This window comes from Panicum virgatum, chromosome 3N (genome assembly GCF_016808335.1).
Source record: "Panicum virgatum strain AP13 chromosome 3N, P.virgatum_v5, whole genome shotgun sequence".
Lineage (NCBI taxonomy): Eukaryota > Viridiplantae > Streptophyta > Magnoliopsida > Poales > Poaceae > Panicum > Panicum virgatum.
This window is the reverse complement of record NC_053147.1, coordinates 5,185,090-5,203,842: the sequence shown is the minus strand read 5'-3', so window position 1 is coordinate 5,203,842 and position 18,753 is coordinate 5,185,090. Positions and strand designations below refer to the sequence as shown.

General features: G+C 44.6%; 2 protein-coding genes and 1 long non-coding RNA gene across 5 annotated transcripts; 1 reads left to right on the top strand and 2 right to left on the bottom strand.

Moving 5' to 3' along the window:
• The first annotated feature begins 286 nt into the window (after nt 1-286).
• On the top strand, nt 287-5,524 carry LOC120663853 (DNA polymerase alpha subunit B-like). 3 transcript variants are annotated; one of them, XM_039942795.1, is made up of 16 exons: nt 288-542; nt 641-716; nt 1,524-1,655; nt 1,734-2,103; nt 2,174-2,269; nt 2,359-2,438; nt 2,533-2,608; nt 2,682-2,858; nt 3,138-3,242; nt 3,337-3,432; nt 3,518-3,610; nt 3,862-3,903; nt 3,995-4,036; nt 4,450-4,580; nt 4,675-4,801; nt 4,976-5,524. In XM_039942795.1, the coding sequence occupies exons 1-16, from the start codon at nt 452-454 to the stop codon at nt 5,126-5,128; spliced, it is 1,887 nt and encodes a 628-aa protein (XP_039798729.1). In that variant the 5' UTR covers nt 288-451; the 3' UTR covers nt 5,129-5,524. The 3 variants fall into 3 exon arrangements, with proteins under 3 accessions (XP_039798730.1, XP_039798729.1, XP_039798731.1); XM_039942796.1 differs by lacking the exon at nt 3,862-3,903 and having other exon boundaries at nt 287-542; XM_039942797.1 differs by lacking the exons at nt 288-542; nt 641-716 and adding an exon at nt 753-1,091.
• A 457-nt stretch (nt 5,525-5,981) lies between these two features.
• Nucleotides 5,982-7,202, bottom strand: LOC120663854 (TLC domain-containing protein At5g14285-like). The gene has a single exon (XM_039942798.1). The coding sequence runs from the start codon at nt 6,964-6,966 to the stop codon at nt 6,193-6,195; it is 774 nt and encodes a 257-aa protein (XP_039798732.1). The 5' UTR covers nt 6,967-7,202; the 3' UTR covers nt 5,982-6,192.
• A 7,911-nt stretch (nt 7,203-15,113) lies between these two features.
• Nucleotides 15,114-16,557, bottom strand: LOC120664503. Its single transcript, XR_005670923.1, has 3 exons — nt 16,229-16,557; nt 15,698-15,923; nt 15,114-15,308 (listed from the first exon to the last, which is right to left on the bottom strand). It is a non-coding gene; the product is annotated as an uncharacterized LOC120664503 (long non-coding RNA).
• Nucleotides 16,558-18,753: the final 2,196 nt, after the last annotated feature.

The following is an 18,753-nucleotide window of genomic DNA, read 5'->3' as shown; positions in this document are numbered from 1 at the left end:
TGCGTTTGTGATGCTACTTTTTAAGCGGTGTCGTAACATCAAAGATTCGGTACACACGAGTTTTTTTTCTTTGGAAATTGGAAGTGTGATATGCACAAGCTGGTTGAAAAGAAAAAAAAAGTAAAACAAACACTTCCCCAATGTGCTCGACCTCACCAAACCAGGCCCAGTTTACTCAAGCCATGACAGCCCAAACAAGAAACGGCCCACCCTACCCGCCTCCGTCCTATCTAACTTTCCACTAGGGTTTGCAGTTTGCTCGCTCCGTCCGCCCCCACCCACCCGCACAATCTTTCCCGCCATTCGTCCCCCCATTTCCCGCCATCCAGCCTCGCTGTGACGCTGTGCCCCCTGATCCCTCGCCTTCCTCTCTCCCCACCCCCACGCCGCCGGGCCGCCGCCGCCGCTCACCAATTACCCTCGCCTGCAGCGAGTGACTAGCGGCGGGGCGATGGAGGCAGAGATCCGCGCGGAGTTCGAGAGCAGCGGCTTCTCCATCGGGGGCGCCGGCCCCGAGGACGCCGCCCAGATCCTCTCCACGCGTAAGCAAGCACGCACGCCCCCACCTCCCCTCCTCTATCCTTCTCCGGCTCTCGGTTGGCGTCGGTGTTGATCTGCGGTCATGTGGTTTTGTTTGAAGTGCTGAGTTACTGCATCAACTACAAGTTTAGCCCCGCGGACCTCGTCTCCAACTGGGAGGTCTACTACCTCAACAGGTCAGCTCATCCCAGATGAGAGTTTTGCAAATAACATTAATTGTAGCGTCTTTTGCTCATATGAAATAAGGCAAGCCTCATCTTAGTGCCGTGAAAGAATGTGCTTCTTTTGTGAATTTGGATGTGTAGAGTGCTAAAATCAATGGTAGCTTCTTTCACCGCTGAACCAATCATATCATTTGTTCGGAGGTGCTGATTCATTTTGATAAGATGCTGGCATGCTGCTTGTTCTGATAAGTTTTTGAAGAACCTTCATGACATGCCAATCCAGACACTTCTTTATCATCTGAAGTGTCAGAGGAAAAAAGAATCCAAGACACACCTGTTAATTTCTGGATTACTGGAGTCGTGAACCTTGCTTATCTATTGGACTAGGTAATGCTGTGCTATCTCCACTATGTCTCTGGATATTTCGCGTACTCGTCTTGGTTCACTGTTTATTTTATTGGCTTGAGTGTGAACAACCATATATTGATTGAGATTAGCTGCTATCAAACTTTCCCGGTTCTCTTGCCTAGACATTAAACACTATCATATTTTGGTACCATTAAAATAATGCAGCTCTTGTTGATTTTTTTGCATGTTTGTGCTAAGAGACCCCCCCCCCTTTTTTTCTATATGATTATGATATGATACCAGGACACATATTGTTAGATTTTCTGAACTTAATGTACTCTTACTGTTACCTTTTCTTAACTTCACCTCTTCAATGTTACTATGTTCCAAAATTTGTCACGGTAAAGCAACTTGTATTTTCGTTCTATTACATGATGCATCTACCGAAACTGAAAGAACTAATTTATGCAGACAATTGGATGGCTTAAAGCTCGAAAGGTCGTATCTTGATGGTTTTCTTTCACACCTTCAAAATGAAGTTAAAGAGAGGCTAATAGAAGAAGAGGCCAACCTTCACGTTTACTCCAGTAATGATGTTGACATGTTAGTTCTACATATGGATGGTCCCATCTTGTTTTGTCACCTCCAAGGAAATACATAATGCAGAAGTACCTGTTGCAGGCTCTTGAACAATTCACACGCAGATGAAGCGGCATTTCTTGACACACCAGGCTCTAAACAGGAAAAGCTGCCTGGAGAATCATCTAGCACTGAGTTGACTCCTCTGACAAGTGACAGACCATCATCCAGCAGAGAGGCCAAAACAAATGGTTGCCATATCACCCCTTTTGCAACACGAGTAAATAAATTTACTCAACAGTACGTTCTAAATTCTGATAATGCGGCTAGCATGCCAAGTAAACGTGAGGCTGAAACTACTGAAGATGAACTAATTAGAAGAATTCAACCAAGTCAAAGATGTTCCTTACAAGTTCAGCGCTCACAGCCTGAACCAGGTTGCAGGTTCATGTATGACAGAATGGAAGACAGGGTAAGGGCACTGCTAATTTGTTTTCTTGATTGTGTTTAGTGGCTGCTCTTTGACTGCATTCCTTTTCCAGTTTAACTACTTGGAAGATCGGATACGAAAATCGGCAACCTTGTTTTCTGCATCTGGGTTATGTGGAGAACCTGCAGATGCTACCCTTGCTTCAGAGGTAACTGCAAGGAACCTTAGTTTTGCTCTGTCAACTACTTATCACCATCCTTTTCCTTGGTAAAATAACCAATTACTTGCCCTCTGCAGGAGAAAATGTTCGCAGTCGGCATGGTAACCTGTGATGGGGAAGGTCGTCTGAATGAAAAATCTATCTTGCTACAGGGCAGGTGAGCGTGCTTCTTGGCCCATTCATGTGACGATCTTTGCTTTATCATCATTTCGTTATTTCTTTTGGCTAACTACACCGACATATTTTTCTAGTGCTGAGCACTCAAGGGGAGAGCGTGTGCGGCTTGACTTGAAGGATCTCGATCACTTCTCTTTGTTTCCTGGGCAGGTAAGTGCAAACAGTTTTAATGCAATATACATTATCTACTGAATCAAGTTAACGCAAAGTTAATAAATAACAGGTGGTGGGTATTGAAGGCCACAATCCCAGTGGGCACTGTTTCGTTGCATCAAAATTGATTGATTTGATACCAGTCTCTGTGGGTGCTCAACTTCCTAGTGCTAAGAAACAAGCTGTTGATAATGGAAGCCACCACCAAAATTCCGACGCTGGCACTCTGTCAAGAGCATTGTCATCGGTTAGCTCCTGTCTGGTCTTTGGAAAATATGCTGTACCAAACATATCTGTTTAACAAACAATTATTTTTATTTCATCCAAGCTTAATCTAGTATCAGTTCATTGTTCTTCTATTTTGGTTTTTTCCCCTATGAATAAACTGTGTGTTTATACTTTCTTCATTTATTGCATTAATGTGCTCAATGATAGGAGAGTAGGTCACACATTAATATTTTAGATACCATTTGATCTTAGGATTTTGCAGTTATTGCTTATCTTTGAACAATACATGTTTCTATAGGTCATCGCGGCAGGTCCCTACACAACAACCGATAATCTGTTGTTTGAGCCATTGCAAGAACTTCTTGCATATGCTTGTCGTAAGCAGCCTCAACTGCTCATATTGGTGAGTCATTTTCAATCCTTTACATGAAACAATGCATGCATATTTGAAATGTTCTGCTACTGTACACACTGATCGATTCTTCTCTCTTTTGCAGATGGGACCCTTTATTGACTCTGATCATCCCGTCATGAAAAAGGGAACTGTTGACCAGACCTTTCATGATATTTTCTATTTTGAAGTTCTGAGAAAGGTACGTAAATGCTGATTTCTGAAGATGTTATGCTGGCACATTGTCAAATGCAAGAGTAATTCGTCTGTTATATATTTTTGTTCAGATTCAAGACTTTACCCAATATTTGGGTAACACTGTTTGTGTAATTCTCATTCCATCTATCCGTGATGCTCACCATGACTTTGTTTTCCCTCAGGTTTGTAATTTTCCTTATTGAGATTCAGATCTGATTTAACAATTATAAACACGTTGGTGTATCATTGCATATTAACTAATATATGCATAGTTCGATGTAAATTTGGCTGAGAGATTTACTTCATGTTTACTACAATTACCTAGGCTTGGTAGTCTGATACTATATGCAAGTGCACTGTGTTATTGTTTTAAGTGTTGTTAATGTTCTCAGCACATGCATCTATAATGGTCTATTTGATTGCTTACATGCAGCCTGCATTTGACTTGAATTTACCAGAAGATATCACACATCAGGTATATCCATTACTTTGTAGGATCGACCTTGTGAAGCATTTGATGATTATATCCCTTTTTTTTAAAAAAAAGGTTTACGTATATTATGCAGATTTCTTCTCTGGCAAATCCAAGTTTCTTCAGTTCTAACCAGGTATGCTACTATATAAACAGATGTGACAGACAATATGTTATACATGTAATGATTCGATGGCGCAAAGTACATATGGTTGTCTTTTTCTAACATCTAATGGTGATGCTTTTATTCCAGTTAAATTATTTTTGCTGTTCTGCTGTGAATTAATGTTTTTTGAAACATAGTCATTTAACTTAAAAGAAAAATTGTATACTTATTGTGATCTTAATATTCTCATTTCCTGCTTTTTGTATCTATTTATTGTGTTGTCTAGATGCTTGGGGATTCCTAGACCTGAATGCTGCTGCATAATGCGGCTTTCTTGATACATGCCATGCATATTATGAACAAAATTTGTCTCCTATGTTGTTATTAGAGTTTTTACCTTTAACTTTATTCTTATCCAAAAATGTTTCTTTCCCACTTTCCAGATACATTTTGGCTGTTGTACAGTGGACATCCTGAAACAGATCAGTGGTGAGGAAATTTCTCACAAGCCACCTAATGGAAAGCCTGGCGACAGGATTGGGGGACTAGCAACGCACATATTAAAGCAACAAAGGTGACTCCATTTATTTACGCAGTTGTATACTTGTATCACTAGGGATGAATTATGTTTGTAGTTTCGGAGTTCTGATGTTCGGCACTTCCTGCAGCTACTATCCTCTATATCCTCCTGCTGCTGGTGTGCCATTGAACTTCTCACTTGCTAAGGAAGCCCTGGAGATCTCATTGACTCCAGATGTTCTCCTGCTTCCTTCCGATCTTGCTCCATTTGTGAAGGTAATTATAAGTTTATGACTGTTAGTACATTTTATTGAAGAATTTAATGTGCATATATTTGAGTTTTGACCATCTGGGAGAACATTGTTCAAAACTGTAGATTCATGTCTGTTGTTTATGAGCTACTTCCTCTGCTTTCAAACGAAGTGAAGCTGAGCACATTTTTGTTTGCAGGTCCTCTCCCTTGGTGAAGGCAGGGATGATCAGAAACAGTTTATTTGCTTGAACCCTGGGAGGTTGGCAAAGGGTATTGGTGGGGGCACATTTGTGGAGCTTTACTACAATGAGGACACCAGCAGGACGAACGCCTCCATCATCCGTATATAATTTTACCGGCGCAGCATATCACCTGACATGAAAAGCGGCTGATTCTTGTGCAGTGGAAAATCTACCAAAGGTCTTGTTTGCCACCAGTAGGCAGTAGCCACCCAACACTCCAACAGGAAGGATTGAAGTGCTCAGATTTACTTTTGTGGCTAGCATTCTTGGTGACATGTAAATTTTGCACAGAAAGCCATCTCAGCGAATGTCATCGGTTAGCGCATGGCGGCATTTCTGTTGTAACCAAGTACTGACTAGAAGATTGACATTGTTGTCAACTAACAACTGATCTGATCATTTCTCGGTTTTGCCGTCCTATTGTATATCAGGAACTTCTAGGCATGCTGACGCCCTTTGTGTGACCCTGCCTTGTTCGGTCTGAGATTGGCATCTTTCTATCTACAGAGTGTTGAGTGTATGTGACGAAATGAAATGTGGATCCAGCGTCGCGTCCAAGAGCCTCGCTTGTTTTCTGGACCTGGTTTTTCTTCCTTCTCTGGTAGAGCTTATCTTCTATTTCAACGAAAAAGGCATACCGGGGTTGCTCATATGCAGACATTTTGTGTTTCAGATCAAATCCATGTGCAATACTGGTGTCGTTTCTATGCCATTTTGTTTTTGAGGGGAGGGGGGGTTGATGAATTTTGGAAATAGGTTGTCTTTTGTGACTGGCGTTAACTGTCAGCAGGTGAAAAGTTTGGCATGCATTGGGATGCTCATTGTGTTGGATGGTTAATACTTAATAACCTAAGATTGGCTTATGTCCATGGCAGGGTTTCATGGATATGAAATACAGTAACAATTTATATGTTCCTATATTGTGGAATCAGACATCAGTGCTTGGATTTGAGCCAGTACGAATTATAATTTTCTTGTGTCAATTCTGATGTCGATTGTTCTGCGAAATTTACATGTTCTGAACAGATTCTGTGAATTTACTCGTCTCATTCAAAAATCCGAAGAACACTCCTCTTCCAAGTTAACATGATGACAACATCCAATCCAATTAATGGAGACATGAATTGTTTTGGCTCTGAACAGCAAAATGACTGGAAATGCTCCAGAACTGGTCATTGCTGCTTGCTGCTCCTCAACTGCTTGCTTTCCTTCCTCTCCCTGAAGTATGCCAGCCACAGGTTGCCCACCCACAGGATGCTCACCGCTATCCCGGCGCCGATCACCACTGTCCACGACGCCCACGCCCACACCGGCACGCGGCCGCCTCCGCCGTTGGACTCGTAGAATAACCTCACCATCCTCACGAACCACGCCGGGCCGAGCGCGGCCCTGGCGGCCGTGTACGCCGCGTAGAACGGCGGTGACAGCGAGGCGTGCACCCGGGCGGCCAGCGGCGAGTCGCGCCGCCGCATGCCCGCCAGCGTCCACACGTTCTGCGCGGCGCTGGTGGCCTCCGCGAGCACCTCGAGCGGCAGCTGCGCGCCGGCGCCGGCCCCCGCGGCGTGGCGGCAGGTGGCCAGGACGTAGAGCGTGGCGAGGTGGTGCGCGACAAAGAGGGCCTCGCCGGGGAGGAAGAGGAGGTAGTGCGCCAGGTCCACGGCGAAGTAGGCCGTGCTGAAGTCGAGGACCAGGTCCTCGGCGGCCGCGTTAGGCGCCACCAGGAGCGCGGGGAGGCTGCCGCCGGCGGCGCGGTGGCGGGACAGCACGGCGCGGAGGGCGAGCAGCGCCGCGGGGGTGCCGTGGAAGAGCGAGGTGAAGCAGCTGGCGGCCTCGGCGCGGCGCCGCGGTCCCCAGGCGCGGAGGACGATGAAGTAGCCGACGAGGTAGATGGACGCGAACATCGCCAGGAACGGCAGGAACATGGACTCCGCGACGTGCTCCTCCATGGGATTGGGAACAGAACGCGCTCGGGTGCTCGTGCGTCCGCTGGCTAAGGAAGAGGAGGACCCACGGTCCACGGAGACGACGCTGGCTACAACCTCGTCGGGATGAGCCGTGGCAGCCGTGTTGGTCGTCTCGCGCGCTCGGGGCGTGGTTGGCTTGGCGTGGCGTGGCTGTGACTCTGAGGCGATGAGCTCTCGCTTGCTTGCGTGGCTACGGTTTCAGCGCGCTCCGTGGTGGCGCCCTTCCGAAACCAAGGTATATTCTCTTTGCTTTATAGTAACCCTTTTTTTTTGGAACAGCTTTATAGTAACCCCTGAATATTCAAACCTATGCGAGCTTTTAGGGGGGTGTTTGGAGCACTCCACTCAGTGGCGGACTTAGGTTTTTAATATAGGGTATGTCATGCCAAAATTTTTACATACAAAACGGTATAATCTATTTTCTAATTCGGTAAAAGATATTAAAAATTCACCAAGCATTTCAGATACATGTAAGAAATAACATAGTGTCTTCAATTCAACAATTAAAGGTAATCTAAAAAAGATACTAGTTGTGCTTGTCTAGCCAACAATGCCTCCGTAATAAAAGCAGCCTCCGTATTGCCGAAGGGGAGCGGCCGACCGATGCGCTGTGCACCTGTGCAGCACTACAGGCCGCAGGTCCAGCCGGACCGGCAGGCGACGGTGCGACACTAGTCAGCGGAGAAAAGGCCAGGGTAACCGCGTTGCCGGCAACTGGCGAGAGATGGGCTTTTGGCCGGCCGAGTGGCCAACGGGGCAAGCAGTAAAAAATGGGGAAAAAATTTACATGGACTTAGCCCAATCTTAGGGTATGCCAAGGCCCAACTGGACCTACTTGTAAGTCCACCATAGACTCCACTCCACCAAATTTAGCTCCACTCCACAAAATTTTATCCAAACACCTTAACATGCTCCACTCCACTCCACTCCACTAAATAGTAGCTCCACTCCACCAAAATCCTAGAGCACCTCAAGAGGTGCTCCACCAAAACCTGAAGCTGGTGGAGTTGGGAAAAAATTAACCACTACCACTGATTACACAGCCCCATACCGGTTCGCAATGAAAAAAATTAGATGGGCCTAATTGGGCCGCTGCTTGCACACTAGGCTAGTGGGGCGGAAAGAATTGGGCTTATAGGATTTATGGAGTGGAGCTATCCCAAACATGATGAGAAAAACTTGATGGGGTGGAGTGGAGTTTGGGGAGTGGAGTGCTCCCAAACAGACCCTTAATTTCCATGATGTTTAGAGCATTGTATAGTTCAATGGATTCTCAGAGGTATAGATAGCCAAACAGACGGCCCGATCTGACATGGCACGAACCTGATGTGGCACGGCCCGATTAGGCACGGTTGCTAAACGAGTTGTGGCATGCCTTAGCCGTGCCGACCCATTGAGTCGCACGCCTATTAGCTGCTCTTCAAGCTGCAGTAGACAAGGGGTTTCAGGACATTATCCTGGAGTCAAACTCACGGATCTTGGTTAAGGCATTGCAACCTAACGAGGATGACCGGGCACGAGACGGGACATTGTTCCGAGAAGCTAAGTTTATCATGGCGATGAGCTTTAGTTCTAGAGTAAATTCCCTCTATGGCCCTAAAAGAAATGCCAATCCCTTTTATGGCCCTAAGAAATGTAGAGTCCCTTCTATGGTCCTATTTTTATTTTGCATCCCTTCTATGACCCTGCTGTTGCCTCCGGTAAGCATATTCCGTTAGGGTTTGTGCCTCACCCCCATTGAAGAGAATCTGCGACTAAAATACCCTTCCCCTCCCCGTCTCAGGCCTTGACAAGCATGAGGTAGCTTTCCCAGCAGTTTGATTTCACGGCTGCAGGCTCCGAGGAGGCGGCGGCCTGACCCCAGCAGTGTGCCTTCACCGCTGCGGCATCTAGATTGTCAAGGGTTAGTATCATGTATGCACAACAGATTACATACGTTTTTTTAGATTTTTAGAAGATTGGAAGATAGAACAGTATAGCTCATGCGTGTAGGATGATTTAATTCACAGGATGGATTCAGATTCAAATTATTTGTTGGAAATTAAACTTGTTGTCAATATAAAGAAAGTTAGAAAGGATGTCCGTTGTTGGTGCTTTGACAAGACTGTTGACAGTGATACAACGAATTTGAAGGACTTAGTTGATGATATCACAGATCAATATCCACCTGGTTATCTAGAAGTAGCACATGTTCAATACTATGATGCTGATTTGAAAACCTTCCCAGTAGTTAACACAGACCAAGAGTTGATGTCATGTTTCAGAAACATAGTAACAACAAAGGTCGTGCACATGTTCATTGCATACAGTGATCTCTTTTACATTTTTGTTTATTCGCATCTTAATACTTTCACTTCTAATTATATCTCTTTCTTTCCATCATAGCCAAAATGTAGAACCTACAACTAACAAAGGTGGAAAAGGTACATCGGAATCTGGAGGCTCAAACAGATAATACATGCTTCTTATTCTGCTGAATTTTAGATTCAAATCTGAACCTACAATATGGAACCTGCAATCTACAATTTTAGGCTCAATCACATTAGTTCATGAATACAAACCAGTCTTGTTCGATTTATAATTCTTGACCATTTTTATTTGTTATCCATGTATAGGTGCAAGTCAAAAGGTAGTACAAACCAGCCTGAGCCCATCGGTATTGAGTTTCCAAGTCTAGCGGCTCAAATCAACTTTTTCCAACCAAAGGAAAAGGGAAGAAGCAAGCTAAAAAGGTTAAAGACAAAGGAAACCTCCAGAAGACCGAAGCTAAGAAGCAAACTAAAGAGAAGCAAAAGAAAATGATGTGTTGTTTGATAGCCCTACAATGGGCACAAGAAGCAAAAAAAAAGTTGATCCTTGCAGCCCTGCAATGAGCACAAGAAGCAAAAGAACGCTCATTTTGTGAATTACCCTGTTCTGGACTAGTTGTGCTTATGTATTCACTCGTTTTGTGAGTTGTATGTGAACATGTATATCATGCATTCCAAGTGAAGTGTCTGAACCTAATATAATGAAGGCTCTATAATGTACTGTTGCACTTATTAGATATCTTAACTCTATGTTGAACTTACTAAATGTGAATCTATTATGTTGTTGTGCATGGTGATCTCTCTAATGTGTTCAAAAACTAGAAATTTGATTCATAATATCTTGCAATTACCAAGATCATACATGTTAGATATGATTTGTACATGGGGTCAGATTATATGCTCTCTGTGACATGTAAATATCTGTTGTATGTGGTAAGGGTATTTTGGTCTTTTCATGCCTACTTAACTACGAGATAATGGAGAGATAACAGCAAGGTCATAGAAGGGATGTAAAATGAAAATAGGGCCATACAAAAGAGTCTAAATTCTTGAGGGCCATAGAAGGGATTGACATTTATTACAGGGCCATATAGGGAATTTCCCCTTAGTTCTATTGAAAGGATCTTGGATGTCGCCTAGAGGGGGGGTGAATAGGCGTTCTAAAATTTCTGCAAAATTCAACACTTAAAAGCACTGCCAGCACACAGACCGGTCAGACCGGTCTAAGACTTAACCGCAGAACTAAAACAGGCAACCGGTCAGACCGGTTGTGCAGACCGGTCAGACCGGTCCTATGCAGAACCTGCCCACAATCAGAGTTTCGTCCCTCTTTGACTCTAGCACAAATGTAACTTGGTGTAGTGTCTTTGTAGATGATATCAAGTATATTTCTAGTCCTTGCACACACAAAAACAACACCACAAAGTAGATCGAAGCGGAAGCACAAAGTAATAGCTAGAGAAATGAGTAGTGAGGCAAACCACAAGGGAGACACAAGGATTTGTTTCCCGAAGTTTAGATTCACCAACGTGAATCATACATCTCTGTTGAGGAACTCGTTGGGCTTGAGTCTCTTGCAACTCGATCCCTTGAGTTGGGTCTTTTTCAACCACTACTCCTTTCTACTATCTTGATCCTTTCCACCAAGGGGGCAAGATCACGCCCGCACAAACTTGCCGCTGCTCACCACACCGTTGGGAGCTAGCCGGCGACGCCTAGCCGTCTAGGAGGCTCACCTCCAAGAGTAACAAATGCAAAGATGAATCTTTGACGGAATCAAAAGTGCTCAAGCTATGGTTGCTCTCTACAGCTCGAAATGGAGCTCTCACAATGCTCAACAATCTCACAGAGTTCAATCTCTCAACCCAATCCAAGAATATGCAATCTAGTTAGCACAACTCACAAAGAGTGTTGGGTAGAGCTAACTGGTTAAGAAAATAGCTCAAGAAGCTCAGAAGAATGCCAATAACTAGCCGCACTCAAAGAAGAGGGCTGAGGGGTATAAATACCCCACTCCCAAAAATTAGTCGTTGCTCTGTCAGTTCAAATAAACTAGCCGTTGGACCCTGGACCGGTCAGACCGGTCAGGGCCATAGAACTCCAATCTCTCAGGATCCTCTCAAGGATTATCTATGAACACTTTTGACCGAGTCAAATAATCAATGTTGCATCCCTCTTGATAGTACAACATACCTATACTTAAGATTAAATTTAAAACACATTTCATCCACTTGAGTCTTGAATCACTTCATCTTTGCCATACTTTGATTTTCTCAAACTTGGGATTCCAATATTGCATAATTTTCTCTTTTGAGCAAATCCATACTTGAGCTAGTGACTTAGAGTCCCAATACCTTTGCAAATCAATCATTGGATCCTCAAGTCACTCCAATAAGATATTTGGTGCATTGCATCACTTCTCACAACAAGGCTTGGATATGATTCTTCGAACACCTCACGGATACTAGCACTTCACCTTAGCAATCCGCGCACATGGTGAGCCGTCGCTCCACCAAAGCTTGCTTAGTCCCTCGCACTAGTCATCTCAGTTGGTTTCTTCATCACTTACCCTTGCTATGTTGAATTAAGCTTTGTACACCAATAATATATTCCATATACCATTATCATATCTTCATTTCTTTGTCTTGCATTGTAATCATGAATGATAACCATATTTCACGCATTGCAAGTTCCATAAATAAGACCAATATATCTAACTCACAAGTGTATGTCTCTTTTTATTTTTACTAAACTATGAAGTCTTGCAATAATGCTTTCAACAGTTTGTACTTCAAATGTGCCAAGCCATAAATAGAGACCATTCGATAATATCTCATGAATACTTGTCTCTTGCTTTCCTTCACAATATGTTTGACTTTCAACAATAAGCTTCTCTTTTATTTAATTTTTTTTCACATGAGTCAATGCATAAATGATATACAAATAAGTCCCTGCTCATGATATCTCAAATAAAGTGTTAGTCCTTTAATCATGTTTGTCAATTAACTCACCAAAACCCATTAAGGGCCTAGATGCACTTTCATCTATGGTTGTGGTTCATGCACCGCGTTCTTATAATAGTTTGGCAAAAGGGCCCCTAGCCCTCTAGTTGAGTGGTTAGAGCATCCATTAGGTCCGGCGTCGAATTCTAGTCGGAGCGAATTTACGAGGCTGGTGTTAAAAAAATGTCCTCATCAGTTAAAGTCAGGGTTCGGGTATACTTTTTGATATGTGATCAAGATTATCTTCTACCTTAATACCTTCGGAGAGGTGTTCCCCTGGCGGATCATTTTTTTACAGCGTAGTGCCCGTACGTTGCTACGGGTAATATATAATAGATCTACATAATATCATTAACAAAGTAATATCACCAACTTTGTGCTCGTCACTCTGTGTACAAGCCATGTTGTGGTCATACGAGGCATTGATTGTCCGGGATCCGATTGGGATTCCGATTGATTTGTGGGTTCTAATTAGGATTTCAATTGATTTGTCTGGGTTGCAGTTAGAATTCCGATTAATGAAAGGTTAATCCGACTTGCATATAGGATGAACTAAGGCCCACCTATCAATGACATAAGACAAACTAAATCAAAAATAATTTAGGTGGAAACCATACTCGTTTTATAAATAGGTACAAATTTGGCTCAATTTGGTTGAAATAGGGACCCGGATGGTCCTGCTTTTTGGATACACCCTCACCTTGATTCAGGCCATGTTTAGTTTCAAAAAAATTCTTACAGTATCCGTCACATCGAATCTTCGAATACATGCATGTAGCGTTAAATGCTGTTGAAAAAAATAATTAATTCCACAATTTAACTGTTTAATATAACTAGATACTAATTAGATATTAATTATCAAATAATAATGAAATGTGCTAAAATACAAAAAACTAAACTTTTTCGCGAAATAAATACAGCCTCACGTAGTAAATGTTTCGTTGGTTCGTGAGTAGTGACCTCACTAAACACCGAGATGAATTAATATAAAGCAGGAAGTACTATCACAAAAAAAATACACACTCCTAATCCGAGGTGGACACTATAGCAAAACGCGGCTCGAACCCGTTTCTCGCTTTTTGGCGGCCGCACGTTGAAACTGCCACCGAGGCCCTGTTTAGTTCCCACCCCGTAAACGCAAAAACGCAAAATTTTACGAAGGAATCTTGCTAATTTGAAGTACTAAATGAAGTCTATTTACAAAACTTTTTGCATAGATGGGCTGTAAATCGCGAGACGAATCTAATGAACCTACTTAATCTATAATTTGCAACAGTGATGCTACAGTAATCATCTGCTAATTATTGATTAATCATAAATTAATTAGCATCATTAGATTCGTCTAGTGATTTACAACACATCTGCGCAAAAAGTTTTGTAAATAAACTTCATTTAGTACTTCAAATTAGAAAGATTCTGTCGCAAAAAAAATAAACACATCCTCGTGGAATTGACAAACGTTAAATTCGAGAGTGTATCGGCTAGATTTCCGAATAACTCTCACACAACGTATCGGCAAGATGCTGCCAATACAGAAAATGACAAAAGCGATCAGGATAAACTAGTATTAAACGCGATGTGAAGGAATCGGCAAAGGATGCTAATGCAGGAAGCGACAATCGGCTAGATCTAACCGATGCGTGCACGGAATGATGCAGAAAGCCACGAACGTGTGGATTTAAGCAAAGCTATGCTAGAAACAGATCTAATCGGCTTTGTGAGATTTAGAACAAAAAACAAAGGATTTTACAGCCCATCAAACGTATTCTGAGCAGGATAGATTTGATAAAAGCTAAAATGATAGGAAATCCTATAGATCTAGCAAATATCGATACATTGTGAATAAATCTAAACGAAGCAACAGCGATGTGCCGGTTGAACTAAAGCTTAGATTTAATTGGTAAAAACAAAAGCTTATCAGTACACCAAGTCGCTCGAATGTGATACGTCCTTGATCGGCTCGAAAGAAATCGCATAAAAAGGGGTGGCGAAGTTGCCGAAAAGAAAAACAAAGCTGCTGGAAATTGTAAAGGTTTGTTGTATTGGATGTGTATCAAACTTTCTACAATGACGAGGAATACATATTTATATCCCGCACTAACAGAGTCCTAGCCGATTATGGCAAATACAATCTTGACGCAAAAAAAAACTCCCTAAACAAAAATACCGCCTTCCAAATCGGAGCCCGTTAAGATTTGGTCAACCCTATCCTTCCGCCGGTCAACAGAATATTCAATCGGCAACAAAACATCATCCTTTTCTTGCCAAATCCGCCGTTGCTTTCCAAACCAGCAATTTTCCTTCCTTTTAATATTCACCTTGACGCGTGTCAAAAAACGGCATCAACAGTTCCATAGACTTTGGAGCCTTGGGCGCCATGCACTCACACCCTCGGTGTCGCTTGAGCCTCGTCGTATCCTCAGATCACTCTTCGTCGTAGCCAATGTAGTCGAAGTAGAGGAAGCAGAAAGCGACGCTGCCTTGATCCTACTGAAGCCAACAACATCTTCAGGCTTCCGCTAGTGAACGCGGAGCAAGACTTGTTCGCAAGGAGATGCTAGTCCACCACGACCCTATCATAGCCCCTCTCGCTACGTGAAGAGGGTTAATGTTAACGGGCGTAGAACCACACTAGTAACAAGCATAGCATGTGTTGCCAACGTTGGGTTACTGATGACCCATCATCGTTAATGGGCATCAATTACGGTAGTTACCAATAACTAAATATCAGTAACAGACATCATTACGCCCGTTACCGATGAAAGTTATAGGTAATGGGCATTATGGTAACGTCCGTTACCTATGTGAAATAAAAAAGTTCAAAATTTCTTCTATTCCTTTATTACATCCATACACAGCTACATCCGGTTACATCCATATACATTATTTCTTCTACTTGCTCACTTCATACCTTACAGTAGGATGACACCCGTTGTTATACATACGTAAGGTATGCCACAATAAACCACTATGAGTGACAATGGCTATCTCTTTCTCTTCTCTTGTCCATAACCTGCAGGTATACAATATGTTCAAAACAGTGTAAACGAATCCAAGTGGTTTATTTTCAATTCTATAATAAAATTAAAGGACGAACAAAGAAGTCAGATCTTTACTAGGAAAAGGTTAATTTGGTTTGTGTCAAGACATATGACAAAGTCACAAAGATGTTGAGCATGCGATTGTCCACTACCACTTTAAGGAACAAGTTTGTTTAATGGTATAGGCAGCCCGAATATAGACAAGACTATATAGCTTTAAAAAAATATATATTGTCCGCTTCATCCGCATCAGCAGCGCATCTCGTGTAATCCCAGTGCGTTATGGAGCCATGTCGCATTGTGTCATCCAAAAGGTCAACTTGGGCATCGATAGTATGTAAAAGTTCAGAAGTTCAGCTACCTGCATTGTTTACCAGCACGTCCAGAGTTCCCCAAGCATTAATTACCTGTGGCAGAGATGCAAATCATCACATAGTGGTATTAAGGATTCATGCACTTGATCAGATTGCTATATATGTAGCATAGATGTGGCTAGAGAGAAGACCAACTCAGAGTTCTCATCATGGATTCAACCTCTGCTTCGCAGGAGATGTCAGCGGCGAAGCTGAACGCCGTGCCACCAGACTCTTCAGGCCCCGTTTGGGAGGGCTTCACCGGCGGCTTCACGAGCGGCTTCAGGTGAAGCCCTCCCAAACGTTTGTTTTGGGACTGGCTTCACGTGTGAAGCCGGTTCTGAAGCCATCAGCGGCTTACACAGGCAAGGTGAAGCCATGAAATCGTGGCTTCACGCGACTTACACATCAATCTAACAAGTGAAGCTGTTTTGCCAAATATTTTCTAAAACGGCTCCAACTCCACCAGAAAAGCCGCTCCATCTGAAGAGCCAGAGCCGGAGCTGTTTTTGGAAGAGCCGGAGCCCTGCCAAACACACCCTCAATCTGCACCCATCCGATTTCGATGCAATCATGAAAGCACAAACCAACACATGACAAAGAAAAAAGTGACGAGCTGTATTCATCTGCCATGGTTTTGCATGAAATTGTAACGTAATCGGCTCGCCTCTCTGCACACTTTCTCAGCCTCCAAGCCTGACTTGGCATAGTTGACAACCACCTTGGACAAACGAAAGAGACAAAGGAGGTTCAGAATGAAAAAAAAAACTTCATAACAACAGAGTGTACATCAATGACAATGTAGCTAGGCTTTTCAGTTGGTGATGGCATTGGCAAGATAGAGGCAGCAGCTGAAAAAGCACCTTGCACCTGCTTTTCCGAGAGCCACGGCAATTGCCCTGCCGATCTCTCGTGACGCTCCCGTGACCAGACCGGGGCTTCCAGCCGTGCCGCCCAGCCCTCCATGGTCAGTTGGTCACAGCGTTTGCAGCTCTGACTCGATCGCTTTTCCTAACTGCAAGAGCAAAGAAAAGAAAGTTGAAATATCATGCCAAGCAGCATGATAACAACGTCATTTGAGCGGCAATAGGTAGCTAGGTCTGGTCGTTTGCTTGCTGACGAGGAGAGATTAGCCGGTCGTGCACGAGACTGCTGGAGCATGCCGCCATGGCGCTGCGGATGCGAGGCGGCGGCGACGAGGCCGCCGGCGGAGGCAGCCATATAGCAGAGGGAACGAGGGATTGTTTGGTAGAGGCACCGCGCGTGACGTCCGTCTTTATCAAAAATTCAGAGATCGTTAAGAACTTGAGATGTTAACAGACAAGCAGAGGAGCAGACGCCGGCAACGGAAAGATGGCTGCCTCGCCCTCGGCGCGTCGCGGAAGAGACGGAGGCTTGCTTTGCATGACAGCTGGATCCTTTGCGCTGCTTCACTGCACCATGGATACGCATTTCTGATGCTCTCGTGCAGTACTTCTGAGCATTTCTGATGCTCATGTGCATCCTGTGCTCATGTGTTCCGACCTTCCTTGCAGCTATAGATTCATTCATTCATAGTAGTTGCTAATCCTAGCGGGCACAACAGGGCTCGTCGAGGAGAAGGCGGCGAGGGTAGAGGGTGTAGCGGAAGGCGGCGAGCCGGCGATTCGCCATCAGCCACCGGAATACTGTACTGTATAGGAGGCATCATTCGGTGCTAGTTGGAGGCGTTGGCAGAAGAAAAAGGTCGTTTACGGGCCGAGCCTTGTGGGCCGGATTTGGTGTGGGCGGGAATGTCCGGCAAGCTCTGTGGGCTTACAGACCTCCTAATTCTCTCAGCGCACCTGGGCCGGGGCGACCGGACGAACACCAGTACACCACGTCACCCCAGCCCAACCGGTCGCACTCTGCAATCCTGCGGCGCCGTCTCCGGAGCCAACGCGGCGCTCCCTGAAGCGCCGGCGCCGGTGCCGCGCCTGCGCTCCCACGGCCCACCCCCAAGCCCCCCACCACGCACGGCGCCGCCAGAGCCAGCCCCAGCCTGCCAGTGCTCTCGTTGTCACCGTCGTCACTCCCCCGGCCCCGCGGCGGCGCCAGGGCAGCCCGGCGCACGGCGAGCCACGCGTCGTCCGGCGTCCCGTTTCCACCACCCAATCCGCAACGCCCCGCGAGCTCCCTTCCGCCCCCCCCCCCCCCCCTGCTGGCCTACCGGCGGCGTGTCATGCCCTTCGCCTCCGCTCTTGTCTTTTTTCTTCTTTTTTTTTATTTTTGACAAGTCGCTGTTTGTCTCTTTGGTTGGTTTGGCACCGCGCGCACGGCCACCAGCCTTGAGAACAGAGATGGCATGCCGAGCAGCCTGAACGAGGCAAAGGTGTAGGCTGCCACCTCGCACAACCTACGCCAGTACCAATAGTACAGCCTACCAATAACAGGATGCAAGTAGTAGGACCTTATTTTGATTCGCAATTATCGGAACATAGGGGCAGGAGCTAATGCCTATTAACTCTCTCACACTCTCTCGCTTTCTAGTTTCTCTCTCGTTAGCACAAGATGGTGTCGTGGTAGCACACACGCATCACCCGCATTTGGCTCCCATAATTGCTCGCTGCTACACGTGCCAAACAGAGTCATATCGTACACATCAGAGCAAATATTATAACAGATTGTAAGCAGGCTCAATTATGGCTTGGAGTAGAGAAGAGAGGAGGGAGAGAAGAAACAGGCTGTAAATTTACAACTGACTTCGACACAGTAACAAAAAAACATGTGAGAGAGACAGATGAGCCATATATTAATGATGAAGGACTAAACCACAATACAAGTAGACTGAGAGATAGACTACAAAAATTCTTACAACCAACAGCAAACTAAATTATTAACCTTACTCTCTCAGCACCACGATATTATAGTATACCTAGCCATTTCCGTCCAATTCTTTCATTGCGTCCTACCAGGTCGCAAGCGTAACCAGTCGAGGCTCGCCCGTGTGGTGTGGCGCACTGGCGCTACAGACGCTGCTCCCTCCGGGGGGCAGCTGGTAGTCCTACCAGCATTTTTAAATTTAACCACCCCGATCACCCGGACC